The sequence below is a fragment of the Dryobates pubescens genome, chromosome 4 (assembly GCF_014839835.1).
Source record: "Dryobates pubescens isolate bDryPub1 chromosome 4, bDryPub1.pri, whole genome shotgun sequence".
NCBI lineage: Eukaryota > Metazoa > Chordata > Aves > Piciformes > Picidae > Dryobates > Dryobates pubescens.
In genome coordinates, this window is record NC_071615.1 from 33,983,193 (window position 1) to 34,008,944 (window position 25,752).

A 25,752-nucleotide genomic window follows, 5' to 3' on the forward strand; every position below is an offset into this window, starting at 1 on the left:
GGTTATTTGAACACCTCCAGGGATGGTGATTCACCACCTCCCTGGGCAGCCTGTTCCAATCCCTGACCACTCTTGCAGGAAAGAAATTTTTCCAAATATCCAACCTAAGCCCCCCCTGGTGCAACTTGAGGCCATTTCCTCTTGTCCTGTCACTTGTTAACCAGGGAGAAGAGGCCACCCCCCATCTCACCACAATCTCCTTTCTGGGAGTTATAGAGAGAGCACTGAGGTCTCCCCTCAGCCTCCTTTTCTCCAGACTAAACAACCCCAATTCCCTCAGCTGCTCCTCAAAAGCCCCTTCCCCAGGTTCCTTGCCCTTAACTTAAATGCAGAAGTTTACAAACAGAAAAAGAAGGGTGGTGGTTTGAAGAAAATTAATAGAGCAAATAGATAGATCAAAACTTAATGTAGACAGCAGGCACCAATTTGTCTGTGGTCACAGTTGCAAAATGTACAGTAAAACAAAGGCTGGTGAAGCAAGGATCATGTGTTGCAATTATCCCTGGTGCTGGAGCTGCACAGGCCATTACATGAGTACTTTTTGCCTTTATTTATTCCAGAGAAATCTTGGCTTATTTTAAAAGGGAAAAAACCAAAACAAAACAAAAACAACCCACCAAAAAAAAAAAGGGGGCAAAAAAACCTCCACACACCAAAAACCAAACCACCAAAAATCCCCAACCTACAAGCTCTACTTGCAGGGTTATGAAATTGGGATGAAAACTCTTACGTGGCAATAACTGGGTTTTCATGTGTTTGCAGGGCCCGTGATGCTGGGTCTTTGGTAGATGCCCACCTGGAATTTGCCTGAGCCAGGAGGAAGCTTCACAGCTAGGGGTTGGAAATGTAGAGGTGTCAGAGGCAGTCTGCAGTAGAGCAAGAAATGTAACGCTGATTTTAGGAGGATGGGAGCTGTGATGAGCATGGGGGTGGTGAAACACTGGACCAGGTTGCCCAGAGAAGTGTGGAGGCTCCAGGCCTGAAAGTGTTCAAAGGTAGGTTGATGCCTTTGGGAGCCTGAGCAAGCTGGTCTGGAAGGAGGTATCCCTGCCCATGGCAGTGGGCTGGAACTAGATGATCTTTAGGGTCCTTTCCAACCTAAACAGTTCTGTGATTATGAAGAAAAAAACTTGGGGGTGTGGTTGCTGAACAGCTCCCCAGGAGCCAGCAGTGCCCTCATGCAGCCCAGAAGGCAGCTTTGTGCTGGGCTGCATCCAGAGGAGTGTGGCCAGCAGGGCAAGAGAGGGGATTCTGCCCCTGGACTCTGCTAAGACCCCACCTCTAATACTGCATCCAGTTCTGGTGTCCCCAGCATAAGAAGGAATCAGATATTGGAGAGATTCTCCAGGAGGCCACAAAGATGATCCAAGGGCCAGAGCACCTCTGCTGTGAGGACAGGCTGAGGGAGCTGGGGTTGTTCAGCCTGAAGAAGAGGAGACTTCAGAACTGCCTTTCAGTTCTTAAGGGGATCCTACAGGAAGGCTACAGAGGGACTTCTCCTGAGGGTGTCTAGAGACAGGACAAGGGGGAATGGTTTGAAGGTGAGGGAGAGTAGGTTTAGAGTGGATCTTAGGAAGAAGTTTGTCAGTGAGAGAGTGGTGTGACTCTGAGAGAGATTGCCTGGGGAGGTTGTGAAGGCCTCTTTCCTGGGGCTTGGATCAGACCTTGAGCAACCAAGGCTAATTGAGACATCCCTGCCCATGGCAGGAAGGTTGGAACTATATAATCTCTAAGGTCCCTTCCAACTCAAGCCAGTTTTAAAACACCATCCTTGGTTTTTAAAAGGTGTGGGCATGTCATGTGGGGACGTGTTTTAATGGCCGTGCTGGTGCTAGGTTGGACTTGATGATCTTGGAGGTCCTTTCCAACCAAAACAACTCCACAACTCTATGGTTAAGCTTATTTTTCAGATGTTAACCTGTGAAGATCACAACACCCTTGTTCTTACAGCAGTGCTTCAGCCACTCAGGTTACTGGCTGAGACTCTCAGATAACAGAGTACAGCAGCCTTGTTGCTTTCCTGGTCTTTTTTATCTGCTTGGTGACAAATGTCACCTTTGTTAAAATACCCTCTGTGCAAGATAAAGTGAGGTCTGAGTGTTGGTCATTGTCTTTTTCCTGTTGAGCATCAATGACAGCTGGACACAGATTTGCAGCTTTGTTTTTTTGACAATTGAGCTGGTAATGAGGAAAAGGAAGCAATGCAATAAAGGTGTTTCCTCTTAGTGCACTTCCTGAGCACATCTTTCCTCACTGGTTTCTAACAAAGCCTTCAAGCTGCCTCACACCATGTAGCCAGAGGAATTGGTCTGCCCTGAATGTTTAATTGCTGCAGCTTTCTCACAGCCCCAGCTAGATAACCGATTCCTGTATGTCTGAGGGTCATTAATGGATGAGAAGAACAAGAAAGGAGGGAATGCAGAGAAACAGGGTGGGCTGAGATGAAGTTCTCTGCTCTAGTGGCCTGATACATGTCTTGTCTCCTCCATTGGCATTGACTTGGGCACCTTTGCATGGACTGAGAGGGGATCTTATCAATGCTGATCAATATCTAAAAGGTAGAGGTCAAGAGGATGAGGACCGGGCTTTTCTCAGTGGTGCCTAGTGACAGTACAAGGGGCATCAGGCACAAACTGGAACACAGCAGGTTTCACTTAAACATAAGGAAAAACTTCTTTCCTGTGAGGGTGGCAGAGCCCTGGAGCAGGTTGCCCGGAGAGGTTGTGGAGTCTCCTTCCCTGGACATATTCCTGTACAGCCTGCTCTAGGTGACCCTGCTCTAGCAGAGAGGTTGGACTGGGTGATGTCTAGGGGTCCCTTCCAACTCCCATCATTCTGTAAGCTGCTTACCCCATGCACTGCTGCTTGCCCAGCTGCTGCCTGGGGGTCTGGAGGGAACATCTGGTTGTATAGAAACCCTTAGGAGCACAAGATGGTAGGAGCCGAGTCAGAGCAGAAATTCTTTTGGGACAGAATTTCCCTGGCCATGATGGCAAAAGATACCACATTTGAATTGTTATTTTCTTTGCTGGGTTGCCAAGCAGAATAATAATCAGCACTGATGGGATAAATATTTATGGGGAAAAAAAGAATTTCCATCCTGTCTTCCACTTTTGCTAATGTTTGTTTTTTTTTTATCCTCACTGTCTCACTGCTTATTATCAAATCATTTTTCATCATATTTACTCCTCACCAAGCTTGTGGGCTGCTGTGGTTTTATTGCATATAGTCAGGCTATTGTGAGAAGATTTATTTGGGCTATTTTTGGAGGAATTTCTTTTCCCTGTATATTGGAGTAGTGCTTCCAGCTCTGGAGCCCTCAGCACAGGAAGGATGTGGACCTGATGGAGCAGGTCCAAAGGGGGCCATGAAAATGATCAGGGGGCTGGAGCACCTTTGGTAGGAAGACAGAATGAGGGAGCTGGGGTTGTTCAGCCTGGAGAAAAGAAGGCTTCAGGCAGACCTAATAGCAATCTGCCATTACCTGAAAGGGGCTACAAGAAGGCTGCAGAGGGACTGTTTCCAAAGGCCTGCAACAATGGTTTGAAATGAGAACAGGGCAGATTTAGATTGGATGTGAGGAACAAGCTCTGAACCATGAGGGTGCTTGAAACACTGCAATAGGTTATCCAGGGAGGTAGTTGAGGCCCCATCCCTGGAGATTTTGAAGGTGAGGCTAGCCAAGGCTCTCAGCAAGCTGCTCTAGTGAAGGATGTCCCTGCTGAGTGCAGATGACCTTTGGAGGACCCTTTCAATCCAAACCATTCTATTATTGTGCACACTGGTAATAGAGTCTTTCCATATTGCTTTGAGATGCTTTTGCAATTTTTTTTCCTGCATCATTTACACAGCAATTAAGTTTTGGGGTGGTTTTTTTGTGGGGGGGCAGGGGAGGGAAAGTTTCACAGTTTGTTGTTCTTTTATTTGCTTGCTTGTTTTGGGGGTTTTTTTTGGCATTTGTACATATTTGACACAGCCCTAATATGTTAAAGAAAAGTTAGAGGTCAAGCAGAAGCTCACAGATTCCTCAAGACATTTAAGGTCAAAACTGATGGAGCCCTGAGCAACCTGATCTAGTTGGAGGTGGCCCTGCTCACTGCAGGGGTTTGGACAAGATGATCTCCAAGGGTCCCTTCCAGCCCAATGTCTTCTGTGTGGTTCTGTGTAATTAATGAGTTTCACCACATGCCCTTAAATCCTTTGTGCATTGGGAGCAGGGCACAGAAAGCCCTCTCCTGATGCTAATTTTCATTTATTACTTTAATATTTAATTAGCTTGGCTTAGCTGCTGTAATTCTCTGAGAGTTTTCTAAAAAATTAATTTGAAACTAATTGGACTAATGCACTGACTGTTAATGACCCAGACCAGCAGATGTAGGAATGGTAGCAGATGGGTCCATGTGAAGACTCTTGAGCCACAACAGCCTCCATCAGTGCTACAGGCTTGGGGCAGGGTGACTGGAAAGCTGCTCAGCAAAGAGGGACCTTGGTGTGTTGATCAACAGCTGGCTAAAGAGGAGCATGCATGTGCCCAGGAGGCCAAGAAGGCCACCAGCAACCTGGCCTGGACCAGGAGTAGTGTGACCAGCAGAACCAGGGAAGTGAGAGTCCACCTGGACTCAGCACTGGTTGAGGCTGTACCTTGAATTTTGGGTTCAGTTTTGGGCTCCTCATTCTAAGACAGACATTGAGGTGCTGGAGCAGGTCCAGTGAAGGACAATGAAGCTGGTGAAGGGTCTGGAGAAGAGGTCTGGTCAGGAGCAGCTGAGAGAGAAGGGGTTGTTTAGTCTGGAGTAAAGGAGGCTGAGAGGAGACCTCATTGCTCTCTGCAACTCCCTGAAAGGAGCTTGGAGTGAGGTGGGGATTGGTCTGTTGAACCAAGTAACAAGTGGTAGAGCAAGATGAGAGCAAGTGGGCTCAAGTTGCACAAAGGGAGGTTTGGATTGGATATTAGGAAGAATTTCTTCACTGGAAGGGTTTTCAGGCATTGAACCAGTTTGCCTAGGGCAATGGTGGAGTCCTTTTCTGCCATGCAGGCTTCCAGCCAGTCTGCCTCAAGCTTGTAGTATTACATGGGGCTGTCATGACCCAAGTGCAGGACCTGGCACTTGGCCTTGTTAAACCTCATACAATTGACCTCATGTTTTGGAGTGTCAAGATTCTTCCCTTTGACCAGTAGACATGCTGATAGTTGGAGGGACAAGTGAAATTTCAGTGAAGCATTGCAAACTCTTAAGCTGTGCATTCTTATGCTGGGCAGATGGACATTGCTCTAAATTTGCAATAAATGTGTCAGACTGAAATACAAAAACCTGCCAGGTAGAGTCAGAAGAAGCTTGCTTGTGCTCCATCACTCTTGCACTTTTGTCTAAGCATTTCTTAATCAATCTCAAATTGTCATGAAGAACATGCACCAGAGTCTCCTTCTGCATCAAGAGGAGTGTGGCCAGCAGGGCAAGAGATGGGATTCTGGCTTTTGACTCTGCTGAGACCTCACCTTCAATACTGCCTCCAGTTCTGGTGTCCTCAGCATAAGGACACAGCTTAATAACCATAATCACCAGTGAGAGCTCAAAAAGAGGGAATCAATCTTTCCTGTGTTTTAGGGGCTTGTCTTCTACAGCTTTTTACCCAACCCCAAATGTAACTGCATATTTTGCCACCACTGAGATGGTTTTGGAGTAGGAGCTCTTAGCTGGGCATGTCTTGGCCTGAAAATTTTTGGCAAATTAATGGGTTCAGGGAAGAAAGAAAGAAAAGCTCAAAGGATTTATTTGTAGAAGCAATTAAAGGGCTCAGTGAGTTGAGTGTGATCCAAGGCATGTGACCACAATGTATGTGTCAGGCTTAAACAAGGAAAGGAGGAGCTATTGTTGCTAAATGTCTCATTTTCTTCCACTTTCCTGAAAAACTGCCATGAAAGAAGCCGGTGAAATTATCACTTGCAGCCAAAAGTTGGCAACCTTGTGCTGGAGATATGCCAGCTATATTAAATGGCCAGGAGAAGATGTGCAGCTGGGAATTCCTCTTGTGGAACTTGTGGAGTTCTTTAGTTTCTTTGAGTCTTGGGATTCTTCAATGTGTTTGAATCTTGGGATTCTTTAAATTCTTTTGAGTCTTCAATTCTCATTTAGTGACAAGCAAGGGGTTGCTCAAGCATGTCATCTGACTTCAGGCTTCATACAGGTAGTTAGTTAAGTTGCATGCAGTAATCAGCTGATCCACTCCAGTACTTGTGGATAAATTAAAGAAGGTTTCAGCCTATGGATCACTGTAACTTATTTCCACAAAGAACACACAATGTTAAAGGAGCAAACTTCTTGTCAGTAGGCTCAAATGTTTACTGTGATAAAAGTATATTGCTGAAGAAGGGAGGGAAATATCCAGCAAAGCAAGGGAGGTAGTAAAGACACTGCATGTGCCTGTATGTGATTTAAGGGATCTGTGTCTTGTTCTGTTTTGGAACAGGCTGCCCAGGGAGGTGGTGGAGTTGCCATCCCTGGAGGTATTCAAGAAATGTGTGGCCATGGCACTTGGGGACATGGTTTAATGGCCGTGGTGGTGTTAGGCTAAAGGTTGGACTCAGTGATCTTAGAGGTCTTTTCCAAGCAGAACAATTCATTGATTAGTGACAGTAGCTGAGGGCTGGTTTGCTCTGCACATCTCCAATTTGCTCTGCAGGTCTCTAGTTTGTGTCTTACCCTGCTGGTGTTTGAGGTGACCCTCGGAGTTACTCCAAGCAAGGAGCTGGTCTGTGTTTCTCCAAGGTCCCCACCTGCCTCTCAAGCAGCCTTCTCTTACAGTTTGCCAAGAGCATCTTCCAGTTAGAGCACATAAAGTTGGTTGTGAGGATTCATGTTTCCTTCCACCCCATGCTTCATTGAATTGGGTTTAAAAATAAAGTACTTTTATTTTTAAACTTCCTTCACCTTTGTTCTGTGGGGTGGAGAGCATCACTCTCCCCATCTGTCTGCCTTCCTTCCCCATGCACTTCCCTGAAATTACTTCTGTATTGTATGCCTAAATTAATTGCACTCTTCCCAGCTTCAGGCAATTTCTTTTACTTTGGCTTCCCAAAGATTGTGGCAAAATCCCATCATTTGTGTATCAAGGGAACTTGCTGATGATGCCTTTGTTAGGTGCCTTGCAGCGTCTGCTCTGCCATGGGGACCACAAACAACAATATATTAAAGTGCAAGCAACGAGTCGTTTCCTCAAGGATTTTCTCTTTCCACACCATCCCCTTCCCTGCCTTTCTCTGGCTTTATGGATCCTGCCATCGTCATTAAGGGAAATAATTTGCCTTTTTTACTAAGCAGTGAGACATCTTGAAAGCTCGTGGTACAGTACCCTGGGTTTAGTGCCTTGCTGCCCATTTGTTTCAAAGACAGACAAAGTGCTGCGCTGCTCAGTCATAGAATCCACAGGGCTGGAAGGGACCCTTAAAGGTCATCAAGTCTAAACCCCCTGCAGTAAGCAGGGACATCCCCAACTAGATCAGGTTGCTCAGAGACTCATCAAGCCTGACCTTGTTGCAGTGTTCTACCACCCTTATAGTAAAGAATGTCTTCCTAATGTCCAACCTAAATCTACCCTGCTCTAGTACAACATACCCATATAAATAGTCCCTCTGCAGTTCCCTTGGAGGCCCCATTCAGGTACTGGAAGGCTGCTCTAAGGCCTCCCCAGACCCTTCTCCAGGATGAACAGACCCAACTCCCTCATCCTATCTTCATGTGAGAGGTGCTTCAGGCCTCTGATCAGTGGTGTCCATATCACAGTTCCAAACAGTGGACACTGACAGCTTCTCTCTACCTGAGGGCTGGTTTGCTCTGGAGGTCTCCAGTTTGATCTTAGCAGCTGCTGAGAGGGATGATACTTTCTCAGCAGCAAAGATCTGTAGCTCTGAAGTGCAACCTGACCATCAAGAGCAGGAGAGAGCAGTGAAGTGACATGGGGAGATGAGGGCTTTTTGCCCAGCACTGTGGCTGTTGTTGGCTGCAGTTAAGAAACTTAGCTAAAGGTCAGATGGGGGACAAAACTCAGAAAAAGTGAATCAACAGGGAACCATTAGGGATAATGAGATTCCAATATGATTAGTTCTTCTATAACCTCGTTGTGGCACATTCTCCATTACTGGCAGGCTCAGCAGAGAGGTCTCCTGACCCAGCTGTAGAATCTGTATGGATTTGCTGTGGGGTTTTTAAATCTTTTCTGTGTTTGTAATCAACAAAACAATCAGATCAGTAATGCCCTTTCATCTCACTAGGACATTCTGAAAGTCTCCTGAATGCAGCAAAAAAAGGGATAATGCCTTCAAACTGGAAGAAGCTGGATTGAGAGGAAACATGAGGAAGCAATTGTCACCCATGAGGGTAGTGAGGCACTGGGACAGGTTGCCCAGAGAAGCAGTGGAGGCTCCAAACCTCTCAGTGTTCAAAGGCAGGTTGAATAGGACTTTGAGCAAGCTGGTCTGGGAGGAGGTGTCCCTGGCCATGGTGGGGTGGTGGAACTAGATGAAGGTCCCTTCCAACCCAAACCATTTTCTGATTCTAGCATAAGGAACAGGTTGGGTGATGGACAGTGCCCCGTGCTGGGTTTACACTGATGGAGACCTTTGAATGGGGGAGAAATTAAGAAGCAGTTTTATCCTAGGTCAGGATGGGAAACACAAATTAGAGAGGGACCTGGGGGTGCTGATTGACACCTGCCTAAACATGAGCCAGCAGTGTGCCCAGGTGGCCAAGAGGGCCAATGGCATCCTGGCCTGTATTGGGAATAGTGTGGCCAGCAGGAGCAGGGAGGTCATTGTGCCCCTGTACTCTGCATTGGTTAGGCCACACCTTGAGTATTGTGTCCAGTTCTGGGCCCCTCAGTTTAAGAAGGACATTGAAAAACTTGAGCGTGTCCAGAGAAGGGCAACAAGGCTGGGGAGAGGCCTTGAGCACAGCCCTGTGAGGAAAGGCTGAGGGAGCTGGGATTGTTTAGCCTGGAGAAGAGAAGGATCAGGGGTGACCTCATTACCCTCTACAACTACCTGAAAGGTGGTTGTAGACAGGAAGGGGTTGGTCTCTTCTCTCAGGCAACCAGCACCAGAACAAGGGGACACAGTCTCAAGCTGTGCCAGGGGAGGTTTAGACTCGAGGTGAGGAGAAAGTTCTTCACTGAGCGAGTCATTCGTCATTGGAATGTGCTGCCCAGGGAGGTGGTGGAGTCGCCGTCCCTGGAGGTGTTCAAGGGGAGACTGGACGTGGCACTTGGTGCCATGGTCTAGTCGTGAGGTCTGTTGGGACAGGCTGGACTTGATGATCCTTGGGGTCTCTTCCAACCTTAGTTATACTGTGATACTGTAACTTGGTGCTGAGATCTTTTACAGGTAAAAAAACTTCTCTCACTTTTTTTTTCTTTTTCCTTTTATTTTTTCCTTCTTTTTTACCTCTCCCCCCTTTTACCTCTGGCCCCCCCCTTGTCTTTTTTATTTTGTACACCCCTCTTCACTTCCCCCTGCCCCCCTTCTCTTTTTTCCCATCCTTTTCTGTTCCACTTTGAATTTCAGCTTTACATTTGAGGCAAAGTTCCTTTCCATTGTTTCAGTGAAACACAGCATCATCTTAAGCCTTATTGCTAACTTTGAAGTCATTCAGTATTAAACAAATAACATTTTTGTTCTTTCTTCAACTATTTTAAACATAGAGTGAGGGCACAGGATAAACTGATGTCATTAGTGTGGACTTTCTCACTTTATGATTTAGTATAATGATGTATCTGGGAGAAAGGAGGTACAATCACTGCTGCTTTGCTGGCTGTTGATACACAGTTGCTAGAGCTGCTCAGTTTGGGGCTACCTAATGCTAAGAAATGCTATAAACTAGATTTTCATTAAGCATAATGAGCTGGAAAATAGCTGCAGTCCTAAAAAGAAGCAGAGAAAACACGATGCTAATGCAGCACTGAAAGGATATGCAGCATACTCACTGTGGTGAAGCTGATGGGTTATTGATCATGGTTTTGTGTGAGAAATTGTACAAGTTTCATAATGGCTCTGTTTAAAATCTCTGGTTGCTTATAGATCACTTTGCTGCTTTTGCATCCAGCTCTGGACTTTGATCATGCTGAAAAAGCTGCTTCACAGTCTTGGAACAACTGATCTTAAAGGCCTTTTCCAACTGAAATAATTCTGTCATTCTCTCTGCCCTTTGGGCACTTCATGGAGACAGTTTGGAGCTGGTGTGGGATTGGTGTCTCCACCAGTCAAGGGTGTACAGGGATGTTGAACCTGCCATGTTTTTCCACAAGGGTGAAATACAGGATTTGTACTGGAAATTAACCTTTAAGCCAGAGCTGTTCCGGGCAGGCATCTGAACATCTGCTGAGCAGTCCTCAGGTGGTCAAGAAAGCCAACAGCATTGTGGCCTGGATCAGGCATAGCATGTCCAGCAAGACCAGGGAAGTGATTGTGCCCCTGAACTCAGCACTGGTCAGGCCACACCTTGAGTCCTGGGTTCAGTTTTGGGGCCTTCACTTCGAGAAAGACATTGGGGTGTTGGAGCATGTCCAGAGAAGGGCAGGGAAGCTGGTGAAGGGCCTGGTGAAGAGCAGCTGAGAGAGATGGGGTTGTTTAGCCTGGGGATAGAGGAAGCTGAGGGGAGACCTTCTGGCTGTCTGCAACTCCCTGAAAGGAGGCTGTAGTGAGGTGGAGGTTGATCTCTTCTCCCTAATATCAAGTAACATGATGGTGGCCTCAAGTTGCACCAGGGGAGGTTTAGGTTGGGTATTGGAAGAACCTTCTTCATTGAGTGGGTTCTTAGACCCTGGCACAGGCTGCCCAGGGAGGTGGCTGCATCCCCATCCCCGAAGGTGTTTCAGAGAAGCAAAGATGTGATGTTGAGGGATGTGCTTTAGCCCCAGACTTGGTACAGTTAGAGAATGGTGGACTTGGTGATCTTATAGATCTTTTCCAGCCAAAATGATGCAAAGATTCTATGAATCCAAAGGCAGATTTCAGTGTCTCCGAGGGCTGTTTCACAGTGATGTTAATAGGACAGCAGAGGACACACCTCGTGTCGAAGGCTATTGATTAAATGTTGGTCTGTTTCTCTGAAAGGTGGTAACCTCCAAGCTGGAGAGACACAGTATTCCCTGATGGATAAACCTGAGCATCCAAAAGCAAAGCTGAAACCAGGCAAACGTGCAACAGGTTGTAGGGATGTCTCTGTTCAGCGTGTGGAAGGAGACTGGCAGCGGCTGCTGACTGACCTTCAGCAGTGAGGAGGTTGCAGAGGTTGATAATGTTGAAACCAAGGCATGGTTTGTTTATGAGCTGGTCCAAAGCAAAACCCCATGAGAGGTAACATGGCTTTGCTGCTGAAGCTCAGGAGATGTGCTGTTCAGCCTGTAAGCTGCTTTACTTCAGTTTTGCCAGTGGTGAGGTTTTGTGCTGTTTTCTTCATGCTGTGGCATTTACTTCAACTGAAATTTGCAAACGTGCAATAACTCGGGTCTCTACTTTTTAACCTTCGGGGTGGAGGGGATGAAAGTAAGATGATTAAAGCAGGCTTGGATGGAATTGATGTTGGGTCAGATCTGAGGGGAGGGGAAAATAATCTCAGTTTAAAAGCAGGCAGAAGGTGACTGAGGAATTTGTAAGCAGTGCTTGAGTCAAGTTTTGCTCTGAGCTGGAGCTGATGCAGTAGCTGTATGCAGAGCTTGGATTTTTTGTTTTTCTTTCTCTTGGCTTTTGGCTACTGCATCTTTGTACACTGTTTGTTTCTTCTGTTGCCATATGGGCATTGCATTCTATTGCATTACTCAGCTTAGCTTTCCCTTCCCCATAACGTAGTTTGTGTACAATGTGGGAGGAGTTGTGTGATTTAGTTATACTTTTTTTAAGAGGTTCTGACGTCCTTCTGAGTGTGAGAATTTATGCAGATGTGATTGCTGACTCAGATGGCACTTGGTGACCCTGCATAATTTAGTACTGTTGGTGCTCAAGAGCCAGCACTGCCTGCTCTTGCTGGCAGCACATCTGAGTGCAATGATCCAGTTCTCTAGAGAGGTGAGGCGCAAGTGTCCTTAGCCATGGCAGAAGATACCAATGTTACTTGGATCTAGCTGCACAGTCAGCACTGACTAGAGGATCTCTGTCTTGGTCAATTGCTTTGGGTGCAAAAGAGGTGTTCCCTATCTGTCCAACCACTCACACTTCTCACAGAATCACAGAATGGTGTGGTTTGGAGGGACTTCCACAGATCATCCAGTCCAACCTCCTTACTCGAGCAGGCTCACTCAGAGCAGCTTGCTCAGGGTCACAATGTCCAGCTGGGTTTTGAAAGACTCCAGAGCAGAAGATTCTACAACCTCTCTAGACAGCCTGTTCTAGGGCTCCAGCACCCTCACAGAAAAGAAGGTTTTCCTTATGATTAAGTGAAACCTGCTGTGTTCTACTTTGTGCCCATTGCCCCTTGTGCTGGAACTGGGCACCACTGAAGAGAGCTCAGCCCCATCCTCTTGACCCACATTGGTCAGCATTGAGAAGATCTCCCCTTAGTCTGCTCTTCTCCAAGCTAAACAGACCTGGGTCTCTTAGCCTCTCCTCCTCACAGAGATGCTCCAGGCCCCTCAGCATCTTTCTCCATGAAACTCTTTCTCCTTGGTTCCTGGAACCGGACTGATGAAAACTTAGGTGGTGTCTGATTAATGCTTTTACTATTTGCTTCTGCCCTTCCTGGTTGCATCTGTGGTTGTCTCTTGCATAATCTATCCACAGATTATAAAATCATTGGAGGATAAATCATCTTTTTCCCTGGTAGGACTTCCTCCTCCACCTTCTCAGCTCTGTCAGGAAGCTTCCTCACTGTCTTCACTTGGAGAGGGGCCTTTGGAAGGATTTAGTTCGTAAAATGTACTGCTCAAATCTCAAATGAGGGCAAGACAAGTGTGTTCTATACTGATAAAGAATGACTCTGCTGTGAGGACAGGCTGAGGGAGCTGGGGTTGTTCAGCCTGCAAAAGAGAAGGCTCTGGGGACACTTAACAGAAGCCTGCCAGTACCTGAAGGGGGCTACAAGAAGGCTGCAGAGGGACTGTTTCCAAAGGCCTGCAGGGACAGGATGAGGGACAATGGTTTGAAATGAGAGCAGAGCAGATTTAGATTGGATGTGAGGAGCAAGTTCTGCACCATGAGGGTGCTGGAACACTGCAACAGGTTGCCCAGGGAGGTAGTTGAGGCCTGGAGATCTTGAAGGTGAGGCTAGCCAAGGCTCTGAGCAAGCTGCTCTAGTAGGGGATGTCCCTGCTGACTGCAGGGGGGTTGGACTGGATGACCTTTGGAGGTCCTTCTAACCCAAACCATTCTGTGAATTCCTGTACTGTGGTTTGAACAATGGATGTGTGTAAGCCAAAGAATTGTGTTAAATGATCATTTTTTGGGTCCATTTTGTGCACAGCATTCCTCCCATGATATTACCTTGGGTAAATCAAGGAACTAAGGTTTTGATTTGTGAAATGAAGTGAGAACCAGGAATGTAACTACTTGGTAAACTAAGCAAAAGTCAGATTTGACAGTTTGACAAAAGTTAAACTACAGTAACTGTAGTTTGGCAATAAAATGATTGATTGATATAAAACCAAATGAAACAATCCAATGGAAAGCACTCATGCAGTGCTAAAAATGAGTTGTTGGGTTTTCTATTCTAACTTTGCTAGAGATTTATATGAAATTAGCAAAGCTCTCTCATACACAACTTTAAATAGCCTTGCCGCTGTGTGCAGGCGTGCTTTGCTGTTCCCCAGAGCATTGCTTTTTAGATACAGGCCAGGGAATCGTGGTGCATGTTATCACAGAATTGTGCTGGTTGCAAAAGATCTTCAAGAGCATCAAGTCCAAACTTTAACCTGAGACCGTCACGGCCATTAAACCATGTCCCAAAGTGCCATGTCACAGTATCATAGTATCAGTCAGGGTTGGAAGGGACCACAAGGATCATCTAGCTCAAATCCCCCTGCCATGGGCAGGGACACCCCACACTAGATCAGGCTGGCCAGAGCCTTGTCCAGCCTGGTCTTAAACACCTCCAGGGACGGTGCCCCAACCGCCTCCCTGGACAACCCATTCCAGGGCTTCACCACTCTCATGGGGAAGAACTTCCTCCTCACCTCCAGCCTGAATCTCCCCACCTCCAGCTTCATTCCATTCCCCCTAGTCCTATCACTACCTGATATCCTGAGAAGTCCCTCCCCAGCCTTCTTGTAGGCCCCCTTCAGATACTGAAGGCCACAATTAGGTCACCTTGGAGCCTTCTCTTCTCCAGACTGAACAGCCCCAACTCTCTCAGTCTGTCCTCATAGGAGAGGTGCTCCAGCCCTCTGATCATCCTTGTGGCCCTTCTCTGGACATGCTCCAGCACCTCCATATCCCTCTTGTAATAGAGGCTCCAGAACTGGATGCAGTACTCCAGGTGGGGTCTCACCAGAGCTGAGTAGAGGGGGAGAATCACCTCCCTTGACCTGCTGGCCACAATTCTCTCGATGCAGCCCAGGATCTGATTGGCTTTCTGGGCTGCAAGTGCACATTGAGAGCTCATGTTGAGCTTATCATCCACATGTTTCTGGAACACTTCCAGGGATGGTGCCTCCACCACCTCCCCGGGCAGCCTGTGCCAATCCCTGACCACTCTTGCAGCAAAGAAATTTTTTCTGCTGTCCAACCTAAACCTCCCCTGGCACAATTTCAAGCCATTTCCTCTTTTTCTGTCACTTGATTACCAGGGAGAGGAGACCATCCCCCACCTTACTGCAAGCTCCTGTCAGGGAGTTGTCGAGAGCAATGATAACACATTCCCATATGACTGCTGTTTCACTCCAGTGCTTATTTTCCACTAAGAAAGTTAATTTTGTGTCTGTTTTTAAGAAACCAGCTTTATTTTCAGGTAAAAAAATGTAAAAATAGATATTTTTATTAATTCTGACAATCCAGGCTATTGAGGATGACCAAGGGTGAAATGGTATTTGGAACTTGAACTTCAGGTTAGCCTTTTCCATTTGTCTTTTCCTTTCTTTCAGCAGGAAAAGGATGCACGAAGATCGTCTCTGTGGGTTTAGGAAACAGATGATGGCACACAACACCCTCTGTTTATAGGCACTGTGGTGTTTTAACTTTCAGTTAATGGGAAGTTTGGAGAACTTCAAAGCAGGTCAGTGGAGGATTGAGCTCAGATAGTATTTGATGTCAGCAAGTGAAAATGGAAGAGGGTTGTCTGCTCCTCCTTGTGTATGCGAGGGGTGAGGAGTCTGGCTGCCCAGAGCCCTCATTACAGGTACTGGAGCAAGTCCAGAGAAGGGCAACAAAACTGGAGAAGCGTTTGGAGAGCAGGGCTGGTGAGGAGCAGCTGAGGGAACTGGGGGAGTTTACTCTGAAGAAGGAAGGCTGATACGGGAGGCCTTAGTGCTCTCTAACAACTACCTGAAAGGAGGTTGGAGTGAGTTGGGGATTGGCCTCTTCTCCCCTGTATGGGGTGATGGAAGGAGAGGAAAAGGCCTGAAATTGTGCCAGGGGAGGTTTAGGTTGGAGATTAGGAAATATGGATTGGAACAGGCTGCCCAGGGAGGTGGTGGAGTCACCATCCCTGGAGGTGTTCAAGAAACATGTAGGCATGGCACTTGCGTACATGGTTTAATGGCCATGGTGGTGTGGGATTTATGGTTGGACTGGATGATCTTAGAGGGCTTTTCCAACTGAAACCATTCTATGAGGTGATTATTTTTTTCAGTTGATCCTCAGTGAGTAACCAGAAAAAGAGGAGAAAAACATTATCTAATCAAAGCTTCTCTGTCAGCTAATGATGTCAAGCAGTGACCTTCTCTTTCTCCCATATTTCCTTGGGACTGTATTTCATACAGCTAGGAATGACCTCATCCATCATAGCAAGGTTTTTCACTGCATGGTGGGTTTATCAGCACTGGGCATAGGAAGGAGGTGAAGACTAATATCCTCTGTAATTGAATTTGCAGATTGGAGTTGGAAGGAGGATCAGCCTGTGCTGGTGCCCAGCCAGTGCCCTGAGTTGTCAGCCTCCTGCTAATGAAAAATGCTTTAATGAGTGCATCGAGCAGGTGCCAGGATAGGAAATGAATGTTTGGTGTTGTGCTTGGATCTCATGTGGGGTTTGAGCTATGGTGGTAGTTTAGCACAGGGACATGGCTTGCATGGAGTCTTGCTCTGTGCTGACTTTGCTGTGTTGGAGAAAGATGAGCTCTGCTCAAGTGCTTTGGGGGTGACAGTGGGAGCTGGACATTACCATGAAGAAATAAAAGCATAGAATCATAGAGTACATCAGGTTGAAAAAGACCTTTAATGGCCATCTACTCCAACACCCTTGCAGTGAGCAGGAACATAGTATCATAGTATCAGTCAGGGTTGGAAGGGACCACAAGGATCATCTAGTTCCAACCCCCCTGCCATGGGCAGGGACACCCCACACTAGATCAGGCTGGCCAGAGCCTCATCCAGCCTGGGCTTAAACACCTCCAGGGATGGGGCCCCAACCACCTCCCTGGACAACCCATTCCAGGGCCTCACCACTCTCATGGTGAAGAACTTCCTCCTTGTGTCCAGCCTGAATCTCCCCACCTCCAGCTTCATTCCATTCCCCCTAGTCCTGTTATTTGATACCCTGAGAAGTCCCTCCCCAGCCTTCTTTTAGGCCCCCTTCAGATACTGGAAGGCCACAGTTAGGTCACCTTGGAGCCTTCTCCTCCCCAGCTAGAGCAGGTTGCTCAGAGCCCCATCAAGATCAAACCTGACCTTGAGTATCTGCAGGGATGGGGCCTCCACCACCTCTCTGGGCAACCTGTTCCAGTGTTCCACCACCTCACAGCAAAATCCTTCTTCCTAATATCCGATCTCAATCTACTCTTCTCTAACTTACAACCACTGTCCCTTGTCCTTCTGCTGATTTTATATAATCCTGCTGTTGCAAAGAAGAATTTTGCCTCCTGATGTAGTTTTCAGCAGCCTGTCACTTTCTGTCTGCTGTTTCCAATAAAGGCAGTGATGCTGTTTAAGGTATTCAGAGTTAATCTGCTGTGCACTTCGGTGGTTAGAGCTGGTGTAATGTTAAATTTTTTTAAAGAAAGAGTGGCACCTGGGCTCAGTTTTGGGCACCTCACTGCAAGAAAGACATTGAGGTGCTGGGGTGGTCCAGAGCTGAAGGGTCTGGAGAAGAGGGCTGGTGAGGAGCAGCTGAGGGAACTGGGGTGGTTTAGCCTGGAAAAAAAGAAGGAGCATGAGGGGAGACCTTATGGCTCTCTACAACTCTCTGAGAGGAGGTTGTGTTGAGGTGGGGGATTGGTCTCTTCTCCCTGGTAGAGTAGAATAGAATAAACCAGGTTGGAAGAGACCTTCAAGATCATTGTGTCCAACCTATCATCCAACACCACCTAATCAACTAAACCATGCAACCAAGCATCCTGTCAAGCCTCGTCCTGAACACCCCCAGCGACAGCGACCCCACCACCTCCTCAGGCAGCCCATTCCAATGGGCAATCACTCTCTCTGTGTAAAACTTCCTCCTAACCTCCAGCCTAGTAACAAGAGGACCAAGAGGAAATGGCCTCAAGTTCCACCAAGGGAGGTTTGGTTTAGATACTAGGGAAAACTTCTTTGCTGCAAGAGTGGTCAGGCATTCAAACAGGCTGCCCAGGGAGGTGGTGGAGTCACCATCCCTGGAAGTGTTCCAAAAAACCACACAGACATGGCACTTTGAGACATGGTTTAGTGGTCATGGTGGTGTTGGGCTGATGATTAGACTTGATCTTAGAGGGCTTTTCCAACCTTAATATTTCTGCAATTCTATTACTTCTCTGAGAGGCAAGTTGAGAGCTGTGAAACACTGACAAATCAGCAGTGGAACTGCAGTTTGCAAGTCCTTACAAAAGCAATCTGTTTGTTCTCTCGTTGCTTGGGCCAGTCTAGAAGAGGAGTCTCACAGATTTGTTCTTCCCTCAGAATACGGCGGCATGGGCTTGGACTTCTCCTACAGAATGGCAGTGGCAGAAGAGCTGGGGCGCATCCGCTGTGGAGCTATTCCTATGGCTGTTGGAGTGCAAGTTGGCATGGCCACTCCTGCTCTTACAAGGTAGCTTTCAGTAAGTTTTGGGTCACCCTAAAACCCAAATCACTGTGTGTTAAGGTCTGAAACCCAAGGGCAGAACCAAAGCATCACTGTGAAGGTTTATTGTCTGATTGCTCTTCAGCTATGCTTGAGGAAGCAACCTACTCTCTGCCTCTCTTAGTTTCTTCTAGAGCAGAAAAAAATAATTAAATGTTAGAATATTCTGTAGTAGTATATAGTAAAACATAGGCTTTGTTTGGTAGCAGGTGATATGTTTGCAAACACAAAACCTTGGGACCTGGGAGTGCTGGTGGAAAACAAGTTCACCATGAGCCAGCAATGTGGCCAAGAAGGCCAACAGTATTCTGGGGTGCACTGACAAAAGTGTGCCCAGCAGGTCAAGGCAGGTTTTCTTCCCCCTAAACTCTGCCCTGGTGAGGCCATACTTGGAGTATTGGATCCATTTCTGGGCTCCCCCATTCAAGAAGGAACAGGGAGCTACTGGAGGGAGTCTCTTAAGATTGCTGCTTCACCATCTGCACTATCAGGGACTTCTTACAAAGGCATGGAGTAAAAAGGCCAAAGGGTAATGCCTTCAAAGTGGAAGAAGCTGGATTGAGATAAGACATGAAGAAGAAATTCTTCCCTATGAGGGAACAGATTGCCCAGAGAAACTGTGGAGACTCCAAGCCTGACAGTGTTCAAAGGGCAGGTTGGTTGAGGCCTTGAGCAAGCTGGGCTAGTAGGAGGTGTCCCTACCTATGGCACGGGGTTGGAACTATATGATCATGAGGGTCCCTTCTGACCCAAACCATTCTATGATTTTATGTCCTCAAGTCTTTATTGTTTAATTTTAAGTAAGAACATCTTTTTTCTAGATAAAAGGGTGCCTCCTGACACTGTTTCTATGACATCCACGAGTTTGTTCCTTTCTTCAGTGACAAGCTGTTGCAAGTCTTAGTTTCTGGAAGTCTTTTGAGGTAGTCAGTTAAATGGGAAGTACATTGTAGTAAGATTTTAATGATCTAAATAATGAGTTTTCAAGATGTTACCCATAACTGTTTGCCTCTTCACTCTTCCTGCCCTTTTTTTTCTATTTCATTGTTTGTTTGTTTGTTTGTTTATTTGGCAACTTTCAGGCAGTTACATTCTTGCTCATGCTTGGAAGGAGCCCTGCAGATTTTGATGTGCATGCATAGCAGTTTCTCAAACTGAGCTGTTTATTTCCTAAAAACTTAAAATAACTGAAGCTTCAAGGCCTGATAGACACTGGGAGCCAAAAAGTAGAGTAGTTTTCTAAATGCAGTGGGTTGTTTTTTTTTAACTCACTTCTTATCTTGCCTGAATTAGGGACCCAAGGAGGGCAAGCTGATTGCATTATGGATACTCTTAAATCCACATTATGTCAATCACTGAGTTGCAGGAGGTGTTTCCATGCTACCCAGTGGTGCTTGCTGCTGTTCACCATGTCTTTCTAACCCTTTCTGTGCCTGTAAAGAGCATCCCTTCCCTTTGTTTTCCTTGCTTCTTGTGTCTTGAAGATCCAAGGAGCACTGCAGAGCTGGACCTACATATCTGGTGATGGGATACGGCATGCATGTGCAGGATGACACTGAAGCAGAAGCATGGCACATGGCTACTGCATTAATAATAATTTGAGTCTAGGAGCAGAGCAGAAAGAGAATTAGGAGACTTTCACCTCTTGCTTGTATATGTAAGAAGGAAAAGGACAATAGGTCAGAGTTACCCTCTTCTTGCCTAAAGGAAATCTTTATTATATTCTGAGGAAGTCCATGAGTAAACTATTGAGTCATCTCTGAGGTAATAGTTAGAAGAGAACAACAACAGATAGAGAGTAATAAGGAAATAATTTGAAAACCTCTCTTATTTATTTCTTTTTGCTTTACTCTTGCTTTGGGTGTGAGTAGTGGTCAGATATGTGAGCTCCAGTGCAAGAAAGCGTGAGTTAATAGAGCAGGTCCAGAGGAGGGCCACAAAAATGATCAAGGGGCTGGAGCACCTCTTCTGTGAGGACAGGATGAGGGAGCTGGGGTTGTTCAGCCTGGAGAAGGCTCTGGGGAGACCGAGGAGCAGTTTTCCAGTATCTGAAGGGGGCTACAAGAAGGCTGCAGAAGGACTGTTCCCAAAGGCCTGCAGTGACAGAGCAAGGGGCAATGGTTTGAAATGAGAGCAGAGCAGATTCAGATTGGATGTGAGGAAGAAGTTCTGCACCATGAGGGTAGTGGAACACTGCAACAGGTTGCCCAGCTTCATCCCTGGAAGTATTAAAGCAGAGGCTCGACAGGGCCCTGAGCAAGCTGGTCTAGTTGAGGATGCCCCTGCTGACTGCAGAGGATTAGATGACCCTTGGAGGTCCCTCCCAGCTCAGCCCATTCTGTGATTCGGTGAGTTGATCAAATGCTGATAGGTGTGTTAGAACTGCCATTTGCAGTCACAATTTCAATTCACACTTGGCATGGGGCACTGTATCATACTGGTGTGTCCCTCAGTCCTACTCAGAACTTGCCTTATGAATTTAATTAGTTCACGTCAGCTCACTTGTTTTGGGGTTTTTTATGTGGAAGCAGAAGAAACAAAACTAACTAGGCTCTGCAGTTCTACCAAGATAATTATCAGCCCAATCATGTCAGAACAGTAATGTGCACTAGACATGTTTTCATTCAATGCAGCAATCTCACCTGTCAGAAAGCAGAGGTTTAGATATTTGAGATGAATAATGGTGACTTCAAATTCATGATTGGAAGGGCACATCAACAGAACTATCTGAATCAAGGGACCTTCAAACGTCATCTTGTCCAAACACCCACACACACACAGTGAGCAGGGACATCAACAATAGATCAGGCCTCAGAGCCCCATCAGGTCTGACCTTGAATGTCTCCAGGGATGAAGCCTCAACCACATCTCTGGGCAACCAGTTACAGTATGTCACCACTCTCATTGTGCAGAACTTCCTCCTAATGCCCAACCTAAATCTCTGCTATTCCAGTTTAAAACCATTGTCCCTCCTTCTATCACTACAACCCCTTCTAAACAGACCCTCCCCAGCCTTCCTGTGTGTCCCCTTCAGATACTGACATGTGGTGTCCCCACAGCCTTTTCTTCTCCAGGCTGAACAGCCCCAACTCTCTCAGCCTGTCGTCATTGGAGAAGTGCTCCAGCCCTCTAATCATCTTCATGGCCTCCTCTTGGACCCTCTCCAGCAGGTCCATATTCTTCTTGTGTTGGGGAACACATAGCTGGACATAATATTCCAGGGTGGACCACTTTCATACACCTCTTCATGTGTCAGAATCTCACTCTTGGGACTTCTGGCTAACTCATACCATTATCTTTTTTTGTGTTTGTATTGATGACCTTCCACTTAAGTGTGGGGCAAGAAAGCATGGACCACTTTTATCCATCTCTTAACATGTCAGAATGTCACACTTGGGACTTGTGCATCAACAAGGAGTTCCAGCTGACTGTACAACTGGTGTGTGTGAATCCATACAGATGTACATGGAAATGTATTGTAGAGCTGCAGAGTTAATGGCATGGGAAACGATGCTCTGGGGTATGGCCTCGGGCCAGCAAGCAGGCATGGTCTGGTCTGTCTTGAGTCTGAGCATGATCTCATTGCTACCAGTTTTCTAATTCTGGAGCTGTTGAATTGGAAATGAGTGGGTATTGCATTCATGCAAACCTGAGATTTTTATAGGATGCATGTTAGATGGGTGGAATTTTGAGGGAAACCTCCCCTCATATTTCTAACATAGCAGCCAGCTGCCTCCTGAGCTGCACGGCCTTGCTGCAAGGCATGGAGATCCATGAGCTTCTGAAGGGAACAATGCCAGACATGTGTTTATTTATTCATTTTCTTAGCAATTGCAAAACAACTTCTTCTGCAGCCTGATTTTTGGGAAGAGCTAAACTGTTTTCTGGAACTTCAATCAAACAACCAAAGATATCAAATCCTCTGTTGAAATAACCGAAGCTTGGCAAAGCTCTAAGTGTCAGAAAGCACTGCCAAAAATTCCTGCTAGTTCCTCTCATCATCTAGTTTTTCATGTTGTTGGTTGGGGTTTCTGGTCTAATAAGTGTTCAGCCAGCCATGCTTGACCTTACCCCAGGAAAAACAAGGAAAGCCAAGGCATAACAGACATGGGGTCTTTGCTCCAGTTTGCTGGAGGAAGGAGCAAACACTTCAAGCTCACTTCTTGGGACAGCTTCACTATTTGGGATAGGTGCTGTGATAATCAGCAGAGGCAGGACTAGGAGTGGGGCTCAAAGTGAAGGTGTCTGTTAGCTCCCAGCCTGTTCTCTGGCCAGCCTGTGTCCTTTGTTTTGAGTCAGGCTTGGCGTGGAGGGTCGGTCTTAGCTAAAATAACATCACTGCTTTGTAAGTACTGGGACAGTGTTTTAGAAGGAGGATCCAGGTCACTTAGCCTGCTTGTGCAGCCATGAGTGGAGATGCTGACCTGAGAAACCTCTTAGCAAAGAGGAGGCTAAGGTGGAACTTGATTTTTATGGATTTCTGCTCACAGAAGAAACATTTCAAGACCAGAGGAATTTTTCAGTCTAGCACAAGAGAAGTTCAAGATCTGGACCACAAGCTCACCATTCACACTGAAAGACCAAGCCAGCCAGTGTTAATTAGGACAAAATCAACCATGAAATGAGATGGACCACATTTTGAATTGATGAAAGCATCTGAATGTTGGGAGAAATGTTCTGGTGAAGGCTCTGAATCATAGCTTTGGAAGGTATCTGCTCATATTTCTGGCTCTGGGACAGGTTTTACCTAGTCACAGGAAAAATTAGCACTGTGTGGGTGGGCCCAAATTTGCAAGTAACTCATAAATAAAGTTTACCTCCAAAAACTTTTAATGTCCTGTCTTGTTCATTATATTGTTGCAGGTTTGGCTCTGATGAGTTGAAAAAAGAGTTCCTTGCACCAACTATCGCTGGAGATTGTGTGGCTTGCTTGGGAATCAGTGAAGCTGGAGCTGGGTCAGATGTTGCAAGTGAGTTAACCTAGCAAACTGCAGCCTGTGCTATCATGGAAAGGACCTGGTTTCCCTGGCCCTTCCCTTTGCCACCACCATTTGTAAGAAATACAAGAGAAGAAAAGCCATGCGTCCTCTTGGCCAGGAAGGCAAATGACTTCCTGGGGTGCATGAGAAGAGTGTGTCCAGCAGGTCAAGGGAGGTTCTTCTTCCCTCTACTCTGCTCTAGTGAGACCACATCTGGAGTATTGTGTTGAGTTCAAGAGGGGCAGGGAGCTACTGGAGAGAGGCCAACAGAGGGCTACGAAGATGGTGAAGGGACTGGAACATCTGTCTGATGAGGAAAGGCTGTGAGAGACCTGGGGCTGTTTAGTCTGGAAAAGATTGAGAGATCTTATAAATGTTTACAAATATCTGAAGCATGGGTTTCAAGAAGAAGGGGCCAGGCTCTTCTTAGTGGTACCTGTGACAGGGCAAGAGGCGACACCCACAAAGTGGAACCCAGAAAGTTCCACCTCAACCTGAGTTAAAAATTCTTTGCTGTGAGGGTGCTGGAGTGGTGGAGCAGGCTGCCCACCCAGAGAGGTTGTGGAGTCTCCTTCTCTGAAGACTTCCCATTTGGAAGTGTTCCTGTGTGACCTGCCCTGGGTGATACTGCCTTGGTGGTTTGGACTAGATGATCACCAGAGGCCTCTTCCAACCCCTACCATTCTGGGATTCATAGAATAGAATCATAAAATGTATCAGGTTGGAAGGGACTCTTGAAGGTCACTTTACCAAACCACCTTGCACAGTGAGCAGGGACATCTCCAACTAGATCAGGTGGCTCAGAGCCCCATCCAGCCTTACCTTGAATATCTCCAGGGATGGGGTCTCCACCATCTCTCTGGGCAACCTGTTGCAGTGTTCCATCACACTCATCATCTTCCTGCATGATCCATTGCTGTTTTCCTTTCTAGCTAATTGATTGTTTATAAGAAAAATTCAGTAGCTTTGACAGCCTTGGTTTGCATTAAACTGAGCAGTTGGAAAGGTAAGAAATACAACATGATTTATTTTAATTAATGCCTCTCTTGTTTAATTAGATGATTATCAGAAGTTTCTAAATATGATTTTAATATTTTGATGCAATGTTGCAGATGAGAAGTAACACAAATATTCTCTTAGCTGCATGTTGTTTCCAATCCAGTTTAATTGCTGTGACACACTCGGGTTAATAGCATTAAAGAGAAATTTGGGATCAGCTGGCATTCTCTGATGAGCCCAGGCTGCAGCTGGCAGGCAGATTGCAAGATGAAGTCATGATACTTTTTCACCTGTCATGGAAGCTCTGATACACATTCAGAAACCAGCTTAAAATGCTTCTACAGGGTAATTAAACAAACAACTTGGGCATGAGCAGCACTGGGTTATGTTCTGAGTAGCACTGGTTTGTACCAGGCAGAATCACACAGAATCACAGATTGGAAGGGACCTCTGAAGATCATCTAGTCCAACCCTCCTGCCAGAGCAGAATCACCTAGAGTCAATTGCCCAGGAACACATACAGGCGTGTTTGGAACGCCTACAGAGGAGACTCCACCTCTCTGGGCAGCCTTCTCCAGGGCTCTGTCACCCTCAAAGTGAAGAATTTCTCTTATGTCTATATGGAACCTCCTCTACTCCAGTTCTTTTATTTCAGTTCTAGTTTTCACCCTTGACTCTCTTCAGTGGACACACCTTGGAGTCAAGGAGCTCATTTCTCTCCTGTATCCTTAGCTTTCTTGTAGCCCCCTTCAGGTATTGGCAGGCTGCTATTAGGTCTCCCTGGAGCCTTCTTTTCTCCAGGCAGAACAGACTCAAGTTCCTCAGCTTGTCCCCACAGGGGAAGAGCTCCAGCTCTCTGATCATCCTCCTGGCCTCCTCTGGACCTTCTCTCTTTCTTCAAGTTATCTCTTCCAGGCAACTGCACCAAGCAGCTGTTCATTTCTATCCCTTCAACAAAGATATCTTGGCCCATTTTATCTCAGTGGAATCCAAACTTCCTGCTTTTCTGGGTCTAGCTCATCTTTTCTGAGCACACAAAAAACCCCCCACCTTTATTGAAAAGGTGTCTATTATGGCACAAACACTAGCAGAAGCATCACTTTCTGGCTATCTATGAAGATCATCTTCACTGACTTTGAAAACTTAAAGTAATTTCTTGCTGGACAATATCTCAGCTCACTGAACTGATGATGTCTGCTAAGTTTATGTTACCAGCAAATTTCATTAGTTTACACCTCAACAGGAGGAAGGAACCTGGATCAGGCTGCCCAGAGAGGCTGTGGAGTCATCATCTTTGGAGACTTTGAAGACCTGTCTGGATGCATTGCTGTATGACCTGCTCTGGGTGATCCTGCTCTGCAGGGGGTTGGACCTCTGGAAGTCCCTTCCATCTCCCACCATTCTATGACTCTTTTAAAGATTATTGGTGCAAATACTTAATAGGCTTTGTCCAAGAGCTCCAACAGTGTCCTCTCTGCCTGTCAGCACTTCCTCTTTGAATGCAACCTGATACAATTTCCCCTTTGCCAAGTTCCTCACCCACATTTCCACTGTTGTCCTAATTCTTGTATTTTTCAAAGTTTTAACTCCTCATTCCTGAGTGGCAG

The 25,752-nt window shown here is 46.3% G+C and overlaps 1 protein-coding gene across 1 annotated transcript in view; it reads left to right on the plus strand.

The window, feature by feature from the left end:
- LOC104306631 (probable acyl-CoA dehydrogenase 6) overlaps positions 1 to 25,752 on the plus strand; it is a 73,007-nt gene that overhangs the window by 29,432 nt on the left and 17,823 nt on the right. Inside the window, exons 3-4 of the mRNA XM_054161087.1 lie at positions 18,005 to 18,134; positions 23,031 to 23,137. Coding sequence (XP_054017062.1) covers positions 18,005 to 18,134; positions 23,031 to 23,137 — 237 coding nt within the window. The remainder of the gene's footprint in view (positions 1 to 18,004; positions 18,135 to 23,030; positions 23,138 to 25,752) is intronic.